This window comes from Episyrphus balteatus, chromosome 3, assembly GCF_945859705.1.
Source record: "Episyrphus balteatus chromosome 3, idEpiBalt1.1, whole genome shotgun sequence".
NCBI lineage: Eukaryota > Metazoa > Arthropoda > Insecta > Diptera > Syrphidae > Episyrphus > Episyrphus balteatus.
The window spans coordinates 70,793,529-70,812,281 of NC_079136.1; the positions used below are offsets into that span (position 1 = coordinate 70,793,529).

The window sequence follows — 18,753 nt, forward strand, 5'->3', positions numbered from 1 at the left end:
ATTAAATATAAATTACTCTTAGATTTTTTAATGGAAGAACATGCTTTCTTTTTACAAACTCACTTCAGCAATACATTAAATACAGTACTGGACAAAATAAAATACGCACTATCCGAACTTTCACATTTATGCTATTCTCGCTCCCCAAGTTATCAATAAAATAATCTAAAGTAGTGATTAAGAAAGTCTAATACTATCCTTATACGGTTCTGTCGAAATAATGTAAAAAATGCTTGAAACGAGAGAGAAAATAATTTAAGTTCTTAATTTAAGTTCTCACTAAAGATTATTTTATTGATAACTTGGGGAGCGAGAATAGCATAAATGTGAAAGTTCGGATAGTGCGTATTTTATTTTGTCCAGTACTGTATATGTAGAACATGGACTGTACAAAATAATACATTGATATAATTTAATTAATTAATGCATTTATATCATTTAGTAAAGTTGAAACAGAAGGTATTTTTTTACCGTCTTGAATATTAAAGAAAAACATTTGTATAAAAACCCATACCGAAAAACACTGTGGAGGGTATTGAATATTTAATACATAAACGAGCTTTAAATAAAAAATAATGCAGTCCAAATAAGTATCTAATTTAAACATAATATTGTCCAAGGACACATAAAAATTATTATAATGAAATCTCTCACCAACAACAATTATTAGGGGCTGAAGTTTTGTTTTCGATTTTAAACATTCCTCCCTTTTTATTTTTAGCATAGGTTCGACCTGGCCTGCACATTCCACTTCCAGAGTGAAAGATGATTTTGAATCTTCAATTGTAAATTTCTTCAATTTACCATTAAACTGCTGCGATGATGGAGGCAACACTCCATGTAACAGAGTTGCATAGCCAATATTGACGTTATCTGAAAATAAATTAATACGTCATAAGTAAAAAATAATTAAAAAATTAAAATAAAACAGAATTTAAAAAAAAAGAGTTTAAATAAAAACAAGGTTCTACCTATGTCAAGGTCGTCAATATTCTCCCTGAATTCATTGAGGAATGATTTAAGAGCGCTGCACTTGATCCTCGCTGTGAACAATTCTAGGGCTATTTTCGAAAATTGTTCCCATTTGGTGAAGTCGAACCCATTATTCGGTTTTATAAAATTGTAATCCATGGCAATCTGTTAATAGACAGAATAAAACATACTATTATGTAGAAGATTATAGATATTGTGTACATCAATGTAATTAATTAAAGTTGAAGAAATTTTTTAGTGATATAAAATATATACACAGTTTATATAACTGAAAATACTCTTTTATCCTAATTTAATTGGCTTATATCAAAAATGGTTACATCAGAAAGCGTCGAGCGCTTTAACAAAATGCGCTCTACGCTTTTTGATCTTATAAAAACCTATTAAAAACGAATGTTCTTACCAGTTCTGGCGCTCGTGAATATTTGTAAAGCGGCCACTCCTGAAGGACTGTCTGGAGGTCAATGTCAGAGCTTTGGGAAATCATATCCCTCCTGAATGGCATAGTTTGTTTCCATTGTTTAGTAACTGTTTCCCAGTCCCGGTTTTGTTTCAGCTCGTCGCAAACCCTTTGCATCTCGGTCTCGTTTATTGGTTCTTCATCACAATCCTCTTTGGAATTATCTTCCACTTCTGCCAGTTTAACTTTCTTTGATGACGTGGGATCAGTTTTATAGAGCTGCTTTAGAGATCTTCGTTGTCCTCTATATCGGTCGTACAGTTTACCCTTGGGGGGGATTTTGTTAAACCCTCGAACAAAGTACGAACCCTGTAATTAAAGTTTATAATATAAAGCGAATTTAGTTTGAACCCCCAAAAAACCAACCAAGTTTTCTGTAGGAAAAATTTTTACGATTTCCTCTGCCAAGATTTCACACCTCTTAACCGTCATTTTCTTTTTATTTTCAGTAAAATATTGGACAATTTTGTGGACCAAATTTGTTCGATCCTCTGGAGTCAAACAATTTTTGAGGCGATAGGATTCTAAAATTGCTCTGCCCTGTTCTGTTTTCTTCAAAATTTCTAGTACAGTTACCTAAAATTAAATAATCGATTTTTCACTCATTACTACTAAAGTTTCATATTCGATTTTAAAACATTTTTTCTTTTCCTTTGCAGGATGGGTTATATTTGGCTGGCGCTTCGAAAGTGAAAAATCTTTTTTGAACAGTCAGTTTTTTAAATGCTTTGATGATGAAGGATTTCATACAATCAAATTGCATTCAAAAAAAATTTTTTCAAATAGAGTTACTGATAACGTAAATCATTTAAAGTACTAATGAATTTAAAAAAGGAATTTTGTACCGTCTTGAATATTGAAGAAAAAATGTTTTTGAATAAGAATACGTGGCATAAAATAAACACTGTGGAGGGTATTGAATATTTAATACATATACAAGCTTTAAATAAAAATTAATACAGTCTAAATATGTATTTAATTTAAATTTAATATTGTCCAAGGATACCATTCCTCCCGTTTTATTCTTAGCAAAGGTTCAATCTGGCTTGCATATTCCACTTCCAGAGTGAAAGAAGATCTTGAATCTTCAATTGTGAATTTCTTCAATTTACCATTGATATGATTTAATTAATTAATGCATTGATATCATTTAATAAAGTGGAAACAGAAGGTATTTTTTTACCGTCTTGAATATTAAAGAAAAATATTTGTATAAAAACCCATACCGAAAAACACTGTGGAAGGTATTGAATATTTTTAATACATAAACAAGCTTTAAATAAAAAATAATGCAGTCCAAATAAGTATCTAATTTAAACATAATATTGTCCAAGGACACATAAAAATTATTATAATGAAATCTCTCACCAACAACAATTATTAGGGGCTGAAGTTTTGTTTTCGATTTTAAACATTCCTCCCTTTTTATTTTTAGCATAGGTTCGACCTGGCCTGCATATTCCACTTCCAGAGTGAAAGAAGATCTTGAATCTTCAATTGTGAATTTCTTCAATTTACCATTGATATGATTTAATTAATTAATGCATTGATATCATTTAATAAAGTGGAAACAGAAGGTATTTTTTTACCGTCTTGAATATTAAAGAAAAATATTTGTATAAAAACCCATACCGAAAAACACTGTGGAAGGTATTGAATATTTTTAATACATAAACAAGCTTTAAATAAAAAATAATGCAGTCCAAATAAGTATCTAATTTAAACATAATATTGTCCAAGGACACATAAAAATTATTATAATGAAATCTCTCACCAACAACAATTATTAGGGGCTGAAGTTTTGTTTTCGATTTTAAACATTCCTCCCTTTTTATTTTTAGCATAGGTTCGACCTGGCCTGCATATTCCACTTCCAGAGTGAAAGAAGATCTTGAATCTTCAATTGTAAATTTCTTCAATTTACCATTAAACTGCTGCGATGATGGAGGCAACACTCCATGTAACAGAGTTGCATAGCCAATATTTAAATTATTTTCTAAATAAAATCCCTGGAAACCCTAGAAAGATAATCTCCGTTCTCTGAGACATATAAAAATGTGATTATCATTCTAGGTTTAAAAAAAAAAATGTTCGTTCTGATCTCTTTTGTATCTATTAAATGAGTGCAAGATGTCATAATTTGAATATCCTAGTCTATTTATTAAAATATTAAACAATTATATCTATATGTATTAAAATAAATTAAATTTTTTTTTTTTTTTGCCATCTATATTATATACCTGGTACCTTACATCAGAATCCGATGAACTACTTGTTGGCGATGGACTACTCAAAGTGTTAACCCACGATTCTACTGAGTGTTGATTGGTCAATTTATTAACGGGCCTCGGACTCACAGTAAAAACTCCCTGTTTAAAAAAGAAAAATTAAACTGAATGCATATTTGGAAAAGTAAGTTTTGCTTACATTTTCGTTTTGCCAAATTCCTAATTTAGACTCGAAGATCATTTTTGTGTTGAAGTCTGGGAATTCCAAGAATATTTGGTCGATATGTCTTTCCTTCATGCATTTCAACCCCTCAATGTTGATTTTCTTGTCTGTCAAATACAAGTATTTTGGGTTAGATTTCTAATAGCCTGTTTCGACCAGAGCAAATGATTTCTATAAAATGAGTTTCCAAATGAGATAATTTACTTTAAAAAAATTTAACATCCGAAATGAGATCATTTCGTCGCCGTTCAATGAAAACTCCCTAAGTAACTTTCGATTTTTATTAAATTTTTCAAGTTAACCAATAACGGAAGCTTAATTTTTCAATTCTATAAAAAAAATTATTTTACCAAAATGCAAAGAAACACTCAGCTTAAATCATTTTTGGATCTTTAATATTGGATAACCAATTTCTAATGCAATTTCTCCATAAACGAAAAATGGACTTAGGGAGTTTTCATTGAACGGCGACGATTTGCGAAATTATCCCTTTTCAGCTCAAGTCGAAACAGGCTATAAAATAAAAAAAGAGATTTAACCTTTAAGAAATTTGTAAAGTTGGTCATAGAGTTCCCACGACATGAGTAGATTGGCTAATTCTAAGTCATCATCGTTTGTTTCAGCGTCTTTTTGAGGAATGATATTTTGAACTGTAACTTCAACCCTGTTTAATTGGTTTGGATCATTGGGATTGACTAATGATAATTCGCCTTTTTCGTTCATATAAATTATTGAACTTTGTTCAGATTGAAGATTCACTTCGACGTCACTTCCATCAACAAGTTCACTACTTGGTAATTCAGCATCCATTTTGAAGTCGTTGTTTTCTATGAAAAAAAGTGTTTTTTGCGAATGAATTCACCAGCATAAAGAATCTTATGAGAATGGACCGGTGGTCCATCAAATGCTGTAATTGATTTTAATATAAATTTTTCTTCTTTTGGAAAATGATATAATGATCGTTAAATATTGTTGGTATTTCCTGGCAAAGCATGTATATTTTTCTATTTGCATCTAAAATGATTATACGTGTAATTATAAAAAAAATCACATTTAAATTATTGGTTATTGATAAGTAAGAACCCTTTTTATAGACTGTTCCTAGATATTCAATTTTTTCGAAATGTTTTGAATTCAGATTTAATATATCGAAACTTAGGTCGGATATATTTTCAGCAACAGAAGATATTTCATCATGATGGGAGAATTGAAGAAAATCGTCCCTGGGTTTAGTAATTTGGTAAGCGAACTTGAATTGGAATTTCGTTGCAATTGAAAGTAAAATATTTTTACGGCTGGATGTAACTCTACTGTATGATTTTAGTTCTTGATGTTTTGCTTCAAATAAAAATGACCAATAAAATTTTGGAAGTCCTGAATATCGTATAATTCGAGGATAATGGATAAGATTGTGATGTTTAGGTTTTAAAGTATCGCCAAATAAATTTTGATATAACTCATTGTGTTTTTCAATTAGATGTTCAAGTTCATCTAATTTGCTGTCATTACACTGTGGTAAAAGCAATATATCAATCATTTTTATAAAAATAATGATGAACTCCCAAACTTCATCATTTACTGGGATTAAGTGACCAATCATCAGAGGAAAATGGTGAATAAATGTCCACATCTCTCTTGCTGAAGCATTCAGTCTTTTTCTTTTCAAATGTTGAACAGTAATATCCTTAAAAACATTCCCTTTCTCAGTATCTCCATAGGAAAATGCTAACTTATATTCATTAAGTTCAGCTAACGTAAATACTTTGTTTTTTATATAATGTTGTATTACATGTGTCAGATTATAATGCGCAACGCCCTCAAAAATATCATGCATAAGATCAACGGAAAAATTAGTTACAACATGAAAAGAAGGAATTTTATTCAAAATTGAGTTTTTGTAAACTCCTGTAGATGAAAAGTCTTTAGATAAATTCTCATCATAATTTTCCTCAGTTCTAATCAATGTTGAATCTTCCTTGCACATAACTTTAGTCGATGCAATTGGCGCTATACAGAACCTACAGTAGTAGTTAGAAGAGAAAGATTTACTAAATTCAAGAATCTGGTTAAGTCCCAAATTATCTCCCAAAATTAGGCCCATTACTAAGCAAATTGTTGTTTTCTGGCCATTAAGAATTAGGTCAATTCCTTCAATTTCTAGAGAAATAATTTCTTGAACAAGGTTATAAATTGTCAAATCATTTCCGTATGTTTTGATATCATGAGCCTTAATCAAGCCAGCCAGATAAATGTCACTGACTTTAAAATAATTTTCGAATATAGGAATGGAAAAGTATATTCCTGTTAATTTATGAACTCCACTATGAGCTCCAAGTGGATTATTTACTTCGAAATCGTCTGTGAACAGATAATATGGTACCAACTTCTTATTTTCATACATTGCTTTTTTTTGTTTCCATAATTCTCCGTTTATAAAATTTCTTATATTCGATGGCTTGCTATGTTCATCCAAAAAAGTTGTAAGTACTTCTTGATTTTCTGGTTTTTCAAAAATTTTTCGGAATTCAAATTTTAGGTCCATAAGAATACCCTTCTCTACTTTTTCCTCTAAAATGCTCTGCCCGTTTTTCATAATATGAGAAATTTCTCTGTTAATGTCAAATTCTTTTGGTTTTTTAAATAAATCTCGATTTTCTAAGAACTTTTCAAGCTTATACTCAGTATTTAATTCATTAATAACTTTTCTATATTCTTTAACAACATTCTCTATTTTTTTTTTATCTTCCTCACACATTTCAATGGCAAGCACTATATCTAGCAATGGTGATATAATAAAATTCTCAGCAGCTTTTTGTATGGTAAATGCATCTTTTCTAGAAAAATTATTGTTATTGTATTGACTTAGAACGAATTGAAGTATGCTGTTTTCTATAATGCTTTGTAAAGGCGCTTGAATTTTTTCTGCACTGCCATTTGATACTGGTAGTTCTTGTTCATTTGATGAATAAGGATTATTTTGTATCATGTTTTCAAAAATACTAGAAGAATTGCCAGCTTTTGTGCTTAAATTATCATGCGTAGAGTTCATATTTAGTGGTGGTTCGATTTCAATTGTATCTAAGTTCCTCAAATGGGTGCTTAAATGTTTTTTATATGAAGGTAATCCATTAAATATTTGTTGACATGATTTTTCAAAGCATTTCAAATTGCTTTTTTTATCACAACCATGTAGAATTTTCAAATGCATGAATAATTTTTTTAAGCAATTAAATTCTTCTGAGCAGATAACGCAATGCATTTTCAGCTTGTTGACTGTAATATGAATAAGAATAGTTTTTGTTTTTTATTTCGGAACTAAATCTATTTAGAGCCAATTTTTCAATCTTCTAATAAACAGTCAGTTAACTGTTCGAAGAATAAAGTTATTAGGCTCATAAACAATCAGATAAAAACATTGAATTTTTCAATCAAGAATAATTTATTCTACAGAATAACAAAAAAAAATTGTCAAATTCAAAAATATTTAAAATTAAACGTCATTTTTATTCATGATTGTTTTTGTTTTCTTGTTTTCCACTGTATTTTTTTGAAAATTCTTTCAAAACAGCTTTGACAACTGACACAATATTTTTGTTTAGATTATTCCTTAGAATAATTTTTATTCGTCTCTGAAAGAAGCAGATAGTTTTATTCTTAGGAATAAGCTATACCTGCGTGTTGAAAAATTGATTTTTTCTTTATCCTTAGGAATAAGTACTAACTGACTGTTTAACTGACTATTGAAAAATTGGCCCTTAGTATATAAAGTTTTCAAACTTGGCTCAGTAGCTGCTGATTAGAAGTGAGAAAGTTTTTTACTTTAAAATTGTTTCAAATCAAAATTTATCAAGCTTATGTTTGTAATTTTAAATTAAACAAAAAAAAAAACGATTGCGATTAAAGTTAAAGATAAAATTGTAGATTGCAAATTCAACTAAGGGTCAATTTTTCAATAGTCAGATAAACCTCAGATAGAGCTTATTCCTAGGAATAAAAGTTTTTTTTATATTGACATTTATTCTTCTGATAGTCTAACTGACGATTGAAAAATCAGAGCTAAGTTTTGTTAAATGTGTTTTTAATTCGTACGAATAAACGTTTTTTCATATAAGCATTATTTTCTGATATATCAGGGGTTAGAGATACAAATTTAGATATGAAATTCAAAACATTATGTATAATGGGGTTGGATTTTGTTAAGGTGCAAAGCAATCAGCTAACAAAACTTAAAAAAGCAATAAAAACTTTCTGTGGACATATTCTTCTATATCACTAGTACTCAAATACCTAATCATTGATTGAAAATCATACCTTTTTCTTTAACTCCTGACCAATCTTGTTGAAGTTCTTTGGGTATTGTTTTGGGTCTTATTTTTCGTCAAGTAATGGTGATTTTTAAACAGTTGATCGGCTTTAATGTAAAATATAGAGTCAATGGGTGGCTACCTATGGTTTCTAAGGTTTTTCTTTGTAACTAATGAAAAACAAGCGTAGCGAGCTTGAAAAAGTTAGCCAGAAACGCCTTTAATTCAAACATATAAGTATATAGATTCAAGATTCTATTTAAATAAGGTATCAGTATGTCTTTTTTGAGTTTTTGCTTAGTTTGTATTAATTGAAATATAGTTTTATGTGTTCTTCAAAGTTTCTTTAAAAGTATATAGATTCAAGATTCAATATAATAATGTAAAATGAGTTTGGACTTTGTGAAGCTGCTGAGTTATCAGCTCCCAAAAGTAAAAAAAAACAATTAAAATTTTTCGGTGGACAAATTCTTATGACTTTTCCGTGGGTACAAAGGGGTTTTCAGTACTGATCGGTTTATTTTTATAGAAATGATTTGCTCTAGCTTTATGTTTTGATGCTCAATGAAAGAGAATAAAGAGTTTATTGTTCAAAACCCGAAGATTACAGCTTTTTGATTTAATCCCTTTGTACCCGGTGGCATAAATATATGGCTAGTACTAAAAATCTAATCATTGATTGAAAATCATACCTTTTTCTTTAACTCCTGACCAATGGTGTTGAAGTTTTTTGATTTTCTTCTATCAGCTCTTGTTTTGGGTCTTATTCTACCTCAAGGAATGGTGATTTTTTAATTGTTGATCGGCTTTAATGAGTCTATATGTAAGAGAAAAAAATTTAATAGACTTAAGAAAAAAATAGGCAGTTTAAAATTTAACAAAATGAACCACGTAAGTAAGTTACTGGGTCAAATTGGTTTTTGTCTATAACTCATGGAAAACAAGCGTAGCGAGCTTGAAAAAGTTAGCCAGAAACGCATTGAATTTAAACATATAAGTATATAGATTCAAAATTCAGAGCAAACCGCTCACAAAACTAAAAAATGGAAAACTAAAACATTCTGTGGGCATAAAATTATAATTGCCTGGTACTTAAATGGCAAAATAATGATAATTATGTAAAAAGCATACCTTTTTCTTTTCGTTTTGTTAAAATTTTTAAGCGTGGCCTCTTGATTTTATGGTTAGTTTTTTTTTTGTTCGATTTCGTTTTAATTAAATAAGGTATCAGTAGGTATGTCTTTTTTGAGTTTTTGCTTAGTTTGTATTAATTGAAATATAAAATTTTTCGGTGGATCAATTCTTATGATCTTTCCGCTGGGTACAAAGGGGTTTTCAGTACTGATCGGTTTACTTTTATAGAAATGATTTGCTCTAGCTTTATGTTTTTGATGTCCAATGAAAGAGAATAAAGAGTTTATTGTTCAAAACCCGAAGATTACAGCTTTTTGATTTAATCCCTTTGTACCCGGTGGCATAAATATATGGCTAGTACTAAAAATCTAATCATTGATTGAAAATCATACCTTTTTCTTTAACTCCTGACCAATGTTGTTGAAGTTTTTTGATTTTCTTCTATCAGCTCTTGTTTTGGGTCTTATTTTGCGTCAAGGTATGGTAATCTTTAAATAGTTGATCGGCTTTAATGAGTCTATATGTAAAGTATAGAGAAACAATTTTAATAGAGATAAGAAAAAAATTAGTATTTTAAAATTTAACAAAATGAACCACTTAAGTAAGTATAACTGGGTCAAATTGGTCTTCGAATTGAGTCAATGGGTGGCTACCTATGGAAACGATTTTTGCTACCGAATAAAATTTGATTATTTTCTAAAGTTTTTGTCTGTAACTAATGGAAAACAAGCGTAGCGAGCTTGAAAAAGTTAGCCAGAAACGCATTGAATTCAAACATATAAGTATATAGATTCAAGATTCAATATAATAATGTAAAATGAGTTTGGACTTTGTATTTTTCGGTGGACAAATTCTTATGACTTTTCCGCTGGGTACAAAGGGGTTTTCAGTACTGATCGGTTTACTTTTATAGAAATGATTTGCTCTAGCTTTATGTTTTTGATGTCCAATGAAAGAGAATAAAGAGTTTATTGCTCAAAACCCGATGATTACAACTTTGTGATTTAATCCCTTTGTACCCGGCGGTATAGATATATCGCTGGCCGAGAATTATAAGGTTGTATGTTTTTTTGGAAACCCCTGCAGACATACAACCCTATAACTCTCAGCCAGCGATATGTCTAGTACTTGAATACCTAATCATTACTTGAAATTTGAAAATCATACCTTTTTCTTTAACTCCTTGTTGTAGTTTTTTCACGATTCTTCTATTAGCTCTTGTTTTGGGTCTTATTTTACGTCAAGGATTGGTGATTTTTGATCGGCTTTAATGAGTCTATATGTAAGAGAAACAATTTTAATAGATTAAGAAAAAAATAAGTTTTTTTTAAATTGAACAAAATGAACCACGTTAGTAAGTAACTTGGTCAAATTGGTTTTTGCCTGTAACTAATGGAAAACAAGCGAAACGAGCTTGAATAAGTTAGCCAGAAATGCATTGAATTTAAACATATAAGTATGTATAGATTCAAGATTCAATATAATCATGTAAAATGCCTTTGGCATTTGTGAAGCTGCACTGCAAACCACTCACTAAAAAATGGAAAACTAAAACTTTCTGTGGGCATAAAATTATAATTGCCTGGTACTTAAATGACAAAATATTGATAATTATGTAAAAAGCATACCTTTTTCTTTTCGTTTTGTTAAAATTTTCAAGCGTGGCTTCTTGATTTTTTGGTTAGTTTTTTTTTCGATTTCGTTTTATTTGAATAAAGTTCTGTATGTCTTTTTTTTCAGTTTTTGCTTAGTTTGTATTAATTGAAATATAGTTCTATGTGTTCTTCAAGTTTTTTTTTTTTGTATTTTAAATGCATTTAAAGTTTATTTCACTCACCTTAAGGTTTTCACCCACAATTAAAATTTGGCTTTGGCTTTTTGAGTTGTAAACGTCAAACTAAATGAAAAGTTGAACTCTTTAAAAATGAATGCGTTCAGCTAATTACTCGTTAATAAATCTGTAGCTAGCTAAGTGGTAGTGGGGCCTTAAAGAGTATATAGTATGGATTTTTTGTTCGTATTTCAATGCCTTGAACTAACAATTAATTTATTTCGTGGAAAAATGAGAAAACAAATATTTTAAAAGATAGCAATAGCTTTTGTTTGTAAGTAAAATTATGAGTTCAAACAAACTTGGTTGCTTTTGTTTCATTGTATTCCTTAGCTATTCGTTTTTTTTCATTTGATATTGATATACAAATTTTAAAACTATTTGTTAATCTTTCAATTGAAAGTATTTTAAAAGTTCTTGATACTAATTTAACTGAAAATAAGGTATTCGTTAATTTTTTGACAATATTTTAAAACTTTTTGATACCAAAGGAACTTAAAATAAAGCATTTCGACGGTTAAACTTCATAACCTCGTAAGTCGTTTTTGCAAGTTTTTCAGAAATAAAAAAACAATATGTTGTGTTTTTGTATGGGATCTATCAATACGACCTTTTGAGTTTCGTCATTCCTAAAAAATGTTCAAAACAACATTGTTGAACTGAATATACCAAAAGATAGCTCTGAATTTTCTGAATTGTTTGGATTAACATTTTTTTTCGAATTTTTCGACTTACGATGTTATGAAGTTTAACCGTCGATTTGTTAGTTTTTATTTTATTGTATTTTGAAGCTTTTCGTTATTTTTTTAGAATTTTGTTATGGAAAGTGACTCAAGTTTGAACGCGCCAATGGAAAACGTGAAACAAATTGAACGGATTCAATTAGGGGTTTTTCTTTTTTAGTTGAGATGAACAGAGTCTGAACTGAACGTGTTCTGAGGGTTCTGAATAAATATTGAAACAGATTTGAGATCAAAAAAGATACACATTTTGAAGCTCTGAACAAAAAAGAAATAAGATTTTTTTTTTTTGACAGTTCAGACTCTGTTCAGAACTAAAAAAGAAAAACCCCTATTATCTAAAGAATTATCAAATGTTTCCATCAGCACCGATAAAAATTTTGTATCAGAATACAAAATTAAAATAATTAAATTAATATAAAATTATCAAATATCTATCTGTCTTATTGTCATCAACAATAGACCAGCATCAGCAAATTTATAGCACTGCGACCGAATGACGCTGTGTTTGCTTTGCTGGTGGTGATCCATTCTGTGTTGAAGAATTGGAATACACATGGCGGGCGCTGTTGCTGAGTGTAAATTTTTTTCACGTAGAAGGGGTTTCAATTTACTTGGCGGGCATAACTGAATATAAAAGGATGAAGGTGGCTGGAGAAGCCCAAATCCACAATGAAGCACCACCCCACCGAACGGCGGCGGCGGCCGCTCCGCTTTAAAGCAATATTCAAAGTAATAATTTTAAATCACAGAATTATCTTTATGGACAGAAGCAAAGATCAAATAAAAAAGGAAACTTGCCCAAAATAAAACTTATTTTGTAAGATTAATTTAATTTAATGGAGTAGTTCACACGATTTGTATTATTAAATAAATAAAAAAGAAATGTTGAATAAGTACTTTACTACGAGTGAAATAAAAATGCAAATATATAATGATAAAATTGTATAAAAAAGATTGTTGCTTTACTTACTTACTTACTTTGATATATTTTCCAAAACGCTTGTTTTAATTAACTGGTTCACAGTATTTATGTCTTCTTTTCTTTGTTTTTCCTTGGTTATTGATATTATAATTCACTTTTTAAAACAATTTTTACACGTTAAATATTTCTTAGCACTAAATTGAACTGCACGCCATGAATTTACGAAGTGAATGATGTTCAAGCACGCTTTCTAACGGGATCTGAGAACGAATTTACCTTAGGCCTAAGGCAATTCCAAAAATCTAACACAAAATCACCTTAGGCCCTAGGTAAAAAGCGAAAATTTACCTTAGGACTAAGGCAATTCTAACAAAACTAACACAAAATCACCTTAGTTCTAAGGTGATTTGATGGCGTCACTAAAAAATTAGCTTAGGCCTAAGGTAAATTCAGCTTAGAACCTAGGTAAATTTAGCTTAGATCTAGGTAAATTTATGTTAGATCCTAAGGTAAAATTGGCTTAGGCCTAGGTAAAATTAGCTTGGGTAAAAATTATAACTAATAATTTTGGAGGGAAAACAAGACATGAGCGTATCTTTAAGGGGCATTTTGGGTATAAAGTGAAGAAGAATAAAAGCAAGTGAAGCAGGGTAACAAATGCATATTTTGGTTATTTTCGTTCGTTTATATTTACATTGCGAAAAGTAGGACAAAGGCGTCAAATAGTCAACTAATAATGTAAATTACTTTTAATTAACAGATAAATGAATTTAATAGTTTAAGGTGAATTTACCTTAGATCCATAAGTAAAATTAGGTTAGGCCTAGGCAAAATTACCTAAGGCCTTGGTAAACTTAGCTTAGGCCTTGGTAAAATTAGCTTAGGCCTTGGTAAAATTAGCTTAGGCCTAGGTAAAATTTGATTTGGTAAAAGTTATAATAGAATAATAGTGGCGGCAAAATCAGACACGGGCGCATCCTTAAGGGGTATTTGGGGCAATAATTGAAAGAAGTAAATCATTATAATCATTTTACATTTTTACTGCATTTGTCACATAAATCTTATTTCTGACAATCAATTTTTCAATACATACATGTATTCTTGATTTTTGTTTTGGTTTTCTTTATTATTCATAAAGTTTACGCGACTTTTAACTAGAACTATTATTTGACTTTGTTAAAATTAGAGTGAACAAAATTTCTCAAAAATTATATTTTCAAGTTTTCCTAGTTACATTTTGGTGATCCCAAACATCTGATTTGATGAATATTATGGAATATTATACAATTTTCGTATTTATTTAAAACACATTATTTATTACCAAAAAGCACACATTATGCGCTGTTTCATTTAGTTATGTCTCTATCGTTCCAAAGCTTGAGTCACTCTAAAATCTATGAACCATTCATTAATTCAATGTTTGTGAGATGTTTTATTTTTCAAAAGTCGCTATAAATTCTAAACGAAAGCGAAAATCAAAAAAACTTATTTAATATATTCTGTCGGAAATTAAAAAATCTACAACTTTTATATATGACGATTTTTCAAAAAAAGCAAAAATAGAAAAGATATGACGAAAAAAGTAAAAAATTCATGTCTTTTTGTTTGCGAGATAGAAAATAGAAAAGATATGACGAAAAAAGAAAAAATTTCATGTCTTTTTGTTTGAGAGATGTTTTTTTTCACAAAAGTCGCTATAACTTCTAAACGAAAGCGAAAATCAAAAAAACTTATTTAATATATTCTGTCGGAAATCAAAAAATCTACAACTTTTATATCTGACGATTTTTCAAAAAAAGCAAAAATAGAAAAGATATGACGAAAAAAATAAAAAATTCATGTCTTTTTGTTTGCGAGATAGAAAATAGAAAAGATATGACGAAAAAAGAAAAAATTTCATGTCTTTTTGTTTGAGAGATGTTTTTTTTCACAAAAGTCGCTATAACTTCTAAACGAAAGCGAAAATCAAAAAAACTTATTTAATATATTCTGTCGGAAATCAAAAAATCTACAACTTTTATATCTGACGATTTTTCAAAAAAAGCAAAAATAGAAAAGATATGACGAAAAAAGCAAAAATTTCATGTCTTTTTGTTTGAGAGATGTTTTTTTTTCACAAAAGTCGCTATAACTTCTAAACGAAAGCGAAAATCAAAAAAACTTTTTTAATATATTCTGTCGGAAATCAAAAAATCTACAACTTTTATACATGACAATTTTTCAAAAAAAGCAAAAATAGAAAAGATATGACGAAAAAAGTAAAAAATTCATGTCTTTGTTTGAGAGATGTTTTTTTTTCACAAAAGTCGCTATAACTTCTAAACGAAAGCGAAAATCAAAAAAACTTATTTAATATATTCTGTCGGAAATTAAAAAATCTACAACTTTTATATCTGACAATTTTTCAAAAAAAGCAAAAATAGAAAAGATATGACGAAAAAAGCAAAATTTCATGTCTTTGAGAGATGTTTTTTTTCACAAAAGTCGCTATAACTTCAAAACGAAAGCGAAAATCAAAAAAACTTATTTAATATATTCTGTCGGAAATCAAAAAATCTACAACTTTTATATATGACAATTTTTCAAAAAAAGCAAAAATAGAAAAGATATGACGAAAAAAGTAAAAATTTCATGTCTTTGTTTGCGAGATGTTTTATTTCACAAAAGTCGCTATAACTTCTAAACGAAAGCGAAAATCAAAAAAACTTATTTAATATATTCTGTCGGAAATTAAAATACAAATGTGTAACTATATATTTATTTGATTTATTCATATCAAACAAATTATTTATTTAAAGAAAAATTTGTATTTCTAAATAATTTAATTAATTACAGACATTTATTTATTTTCGCACTTTTGGAGGGAAAATTGCCTTAGTTCTAGGTAAAATTAGCTTAGGCCTAAGGTAACCAAGAAATTTTGAAATTTTTGCCGGGAATATTACGTTAGGCCTAGGTAAAATTTGCTTAGGCCCTAGGTAAAAAATTCTTTCAATCAAACCATGATGGCCGATCAACAACAATAACGAAATTTCGTTGAAAGTGAAAAAAAAAAAACATTTTTTGATAATTATTAAAAAACGAAAAAAATATGTGTGTTTTCGTTTTTTTTTTATGGTATACATGCCTATACAAAGGAAAAAAAAAAAAAACACAAATTTATTATTGTTTTTCAATAATCGTTTTAGTCATTGAAGTGTTTTCTTTTTTTTTTAATTGAAGAAAAAAGGAAAACATTTCATTCTTTTTGGCGCAACAAGCAATTTTCCCAAAAAAAAAATTAGCTTAGGCCTAAGGTAATATTACGTTAGGCCTAGGTAAAATTTGCTTAAGCCCTAGGTAAAAAATTCTTTCAATCAAACCATGATGGCCGATCAACAACAATAACGAAATTTCGTTGAAAGTGAAAAAAAAAAAACATTTTTTGATAATTATTAAAAAACGAAAAAAATATGTGTGTTTTCGTTTTTTTTTTATGGTATACATGCCTATACAAAGGAAAAAAAAAAAAAACACAAATTTATTATTGTTTTTCAATAATCGTTTTAGTCATTGAAGTGTTTTCTTTTTTTTTTAATTGAAGAAAAAAGGAAAACATTTCATTCTTTTTGGCGCAAAAAGCAATTTTCCCAAAAAAAAAACTAGCTTAGGCCTAAGGTAATATTACCTTAGTTCTAGGTAAAAGTGTAACATAAATTGCCTTAGTCCTAGGCAAAATTGTGTTAGAAAAATAACATTTGAAAAAAATATTCCCCAAAAAAAAATTAGCTTAGGCCTAAGGTAATATTACCTTAGTCATAGGTAAAAGTGTACAACATAAATTGCCTTAGTCCTAGGCAAAATTGTGTTAGGAAAATAACATTTGAAAAAAATTTTCCCCAAAAAAAAAATTAGCTTAGGCCTAAGGTAAAATTACCTTAGTCCTAGGTAAAAGTCTAACATAAATTGCCTTAGTCCTAGGCAAAATTGTGTTAGGAAAATAACATTTGAAAAAAATTTTCCCCAAAAAAAAAATTAGCTTAGGCCTAAGGTAAAATTACCTTAGTCCTAGGTAAAAGTCTAACATAAATTGCCTTAGTCCTAAGCTAAATTGTGTTAGAAAACTAACATTTGAGGCCCTAGGTAAAATTTTGTTAGGCCTAAGGTAAAATTACCTTAGTTCTAGGTTAAAAAACTAACAAAAATTGCCTTAGTCCTAAGGCAAGTTATGCTCGAAAAATAACATCCATAGAAAAAAATTCACCTTATCTATCTAAGGCAAATTAGCCTATTCTAGGTAAATTTAGCTTAGGATTTTCGAGCATAAATTGCCTTAGAACTAAGGCAAGTTATGCTCGAAAACTAACATTCATAGAAAAAATTTTGCCTTAGGCGTCTAAGGCAATTTTACACCGACTTTTTCTCTGGGTGTACTTGCTCTTGCAGTTCAAAGCACTTTTATGTTAGTTTACTTGTAGATTTTAAGATTTATAAATTTTTTTGATGTTGGGGAAGAGCCGACATTTAGGGAAAAATTTTGTTAAAAAATGAAAAAAAAGTATTTTTTTATTTGACTTTTTTTTGAAAAAAATAAAAATGCAGTTTTATTGCAATTGCTTTGAATATTACGTCTGTAAAGTTTAATCAAAATCTTTGGATCAACCTCTAATTTTTTTTTCGACACGAAACCAATACTTGCCCTATAGAGCAAGTAAAAAAGTTTTTTATAAATAGAAATTTTAAAACATTTTTCAAATACAAAATTTGTATGTATGGTAGAAAAATTGATTTTCACAAAAAAAAATAATTTTCTTTTTTGTACATGAAAATAAGGTTTTTCGGCACGAATTATGAAAATCACTTACGCCTCCACTGAAAATTAAAAACCTTATTTATAGAATGGTGGACATCACAGTATCACTGTGAACCGGACCTTAGCTAATCACTTTCTTGTCAAAAATTCAGAAAAAATCGAACTCGAGAAAACAATCATACATAGGTGTAATAGAGAATGCAAAAAAAGTGTCAGTTACTTCAAACTTCTTAATTAAATGTTTTTGGTAATTTGGAAATTGAATTGTTATTTTTAAGGAAAATTAACGCTGATTGTCATATGACCAAATTGAAAATGATTGTTGTTGTCAAAAACGGTTTATTGATTTTGATAACAAAAAAAAAAAAAGTTTAATGTGACATAATAAGGTCGTGCTTTTAAAATAACAAAAATAGTTTTTTGTACCTACTGGTCTAGTATCTAACGATACTTGCCATTGAACCGTTTTCTTGATGCCAGATTTTTTCGTAAGCGATCCAACGGATTTCAATGAACTATTTGGTACAAAAACGTTGCAGTAACTCTAATAAATAATAATTTTCAAGAAAAAAACAATTTAAGATTTTTAAAAAAGTGAAGTTATTTTAAAAATTAATTTTTTGATAACGGATTGATGAATTTTATTGAAATTTTTTTTTAATGTATGGTATGAATAATGTATTTGTTTTTTTAAATTTTAATATAAAAAAATTCTTTGTTATAGGTACAGTAAATTAAGAACCCCCCGCACACTTCAAACTTTCTATCGGCCGATAGTTTAGTCGGATTGGGCTCCAAGTGTACGCACAGGCAGAAAATAGGAAATATTTTAGTTTGAAGGCAAGTGTAGAAAACTTTTTTTCGATCAAACAAACTATTTGGTCGGCCGATACTTAATCGTTGTAGTGTGATCACTCTGATACATTCTCATTCTGATTAAGAGACCGACTTAACTGTGGGCCGATAGAAAGTATGTAGTGTGCGGGGGCTCTAAATGACATAGGTACTTCTTTTTAAGTTCAATTAAAAAGTTAATAACTTTTTATGATTAAAAAGTTAAAGTGACCTCAACTCCATATGCGTTTCGCCCAGGTATGACAGTGGGCTCATCAGTTAGATGCTG

The 18,753-nt window shown here is 29.1% G+C and overlaps 1 protein-coding gene across 7 annotated transcripts; it reads right to left on the bottom strand.

Moving 5' to 3' along the window:
* Nucleotides 1-412: 412 nt before the first annotated feature.
* LOC129914211 (uncharacterized) lies at nucleotides 413-13,685 on the bottom strand. Of its 7 annotated transcripts, none has more exons than XM_055993351.1 (11): nucleotides 12,891-13,685; nucleotides 10,510-10,618; nucleotides 9,735-9,859; nucleotides 8,901-9,025; nucleotides 4,444-4,731; nucleotides 3,881-4,011; nucleotides 3,706-3,822; nucleotides 1,820-2,029; nucleotides 1,397-1,762; nucleotides 972-1,137; nucleotides 413-873 (listed from the first exon to the last, which is right to left on the bottom strand). In XM_055993351.1, the coding sequence occupies exons 5-11, from the start codon at nucleotides 4,712-4,714 to the stop codon at nucleotides 413-415; spliced, it is 1,722 nt and encodes a 573-aa protein (XP_055849326.1). In that variant the 5' UTR covers nucleotides 4,715-4,731; nucleotides 8,901-9,025; nucleotides 9,735-9,859; nucleotides 10,510-10,618; nucleotides 12,891-13,685. The 7 variants fall into 7 exon arrangements, with proteins under 7 accessions (XP_055849326.1, XP_055849325.1, XP_055849324.1 ...); XM_055993350.1 differs by having other exon boundaries at nucleotides 12,887-13,685; XM_055993349.1 differs by having other exon boundaries at nucleotides 12,895-13,684.
* Nucleotides 13,686-18,753: the final 5,068 nt, after the last annotated feature.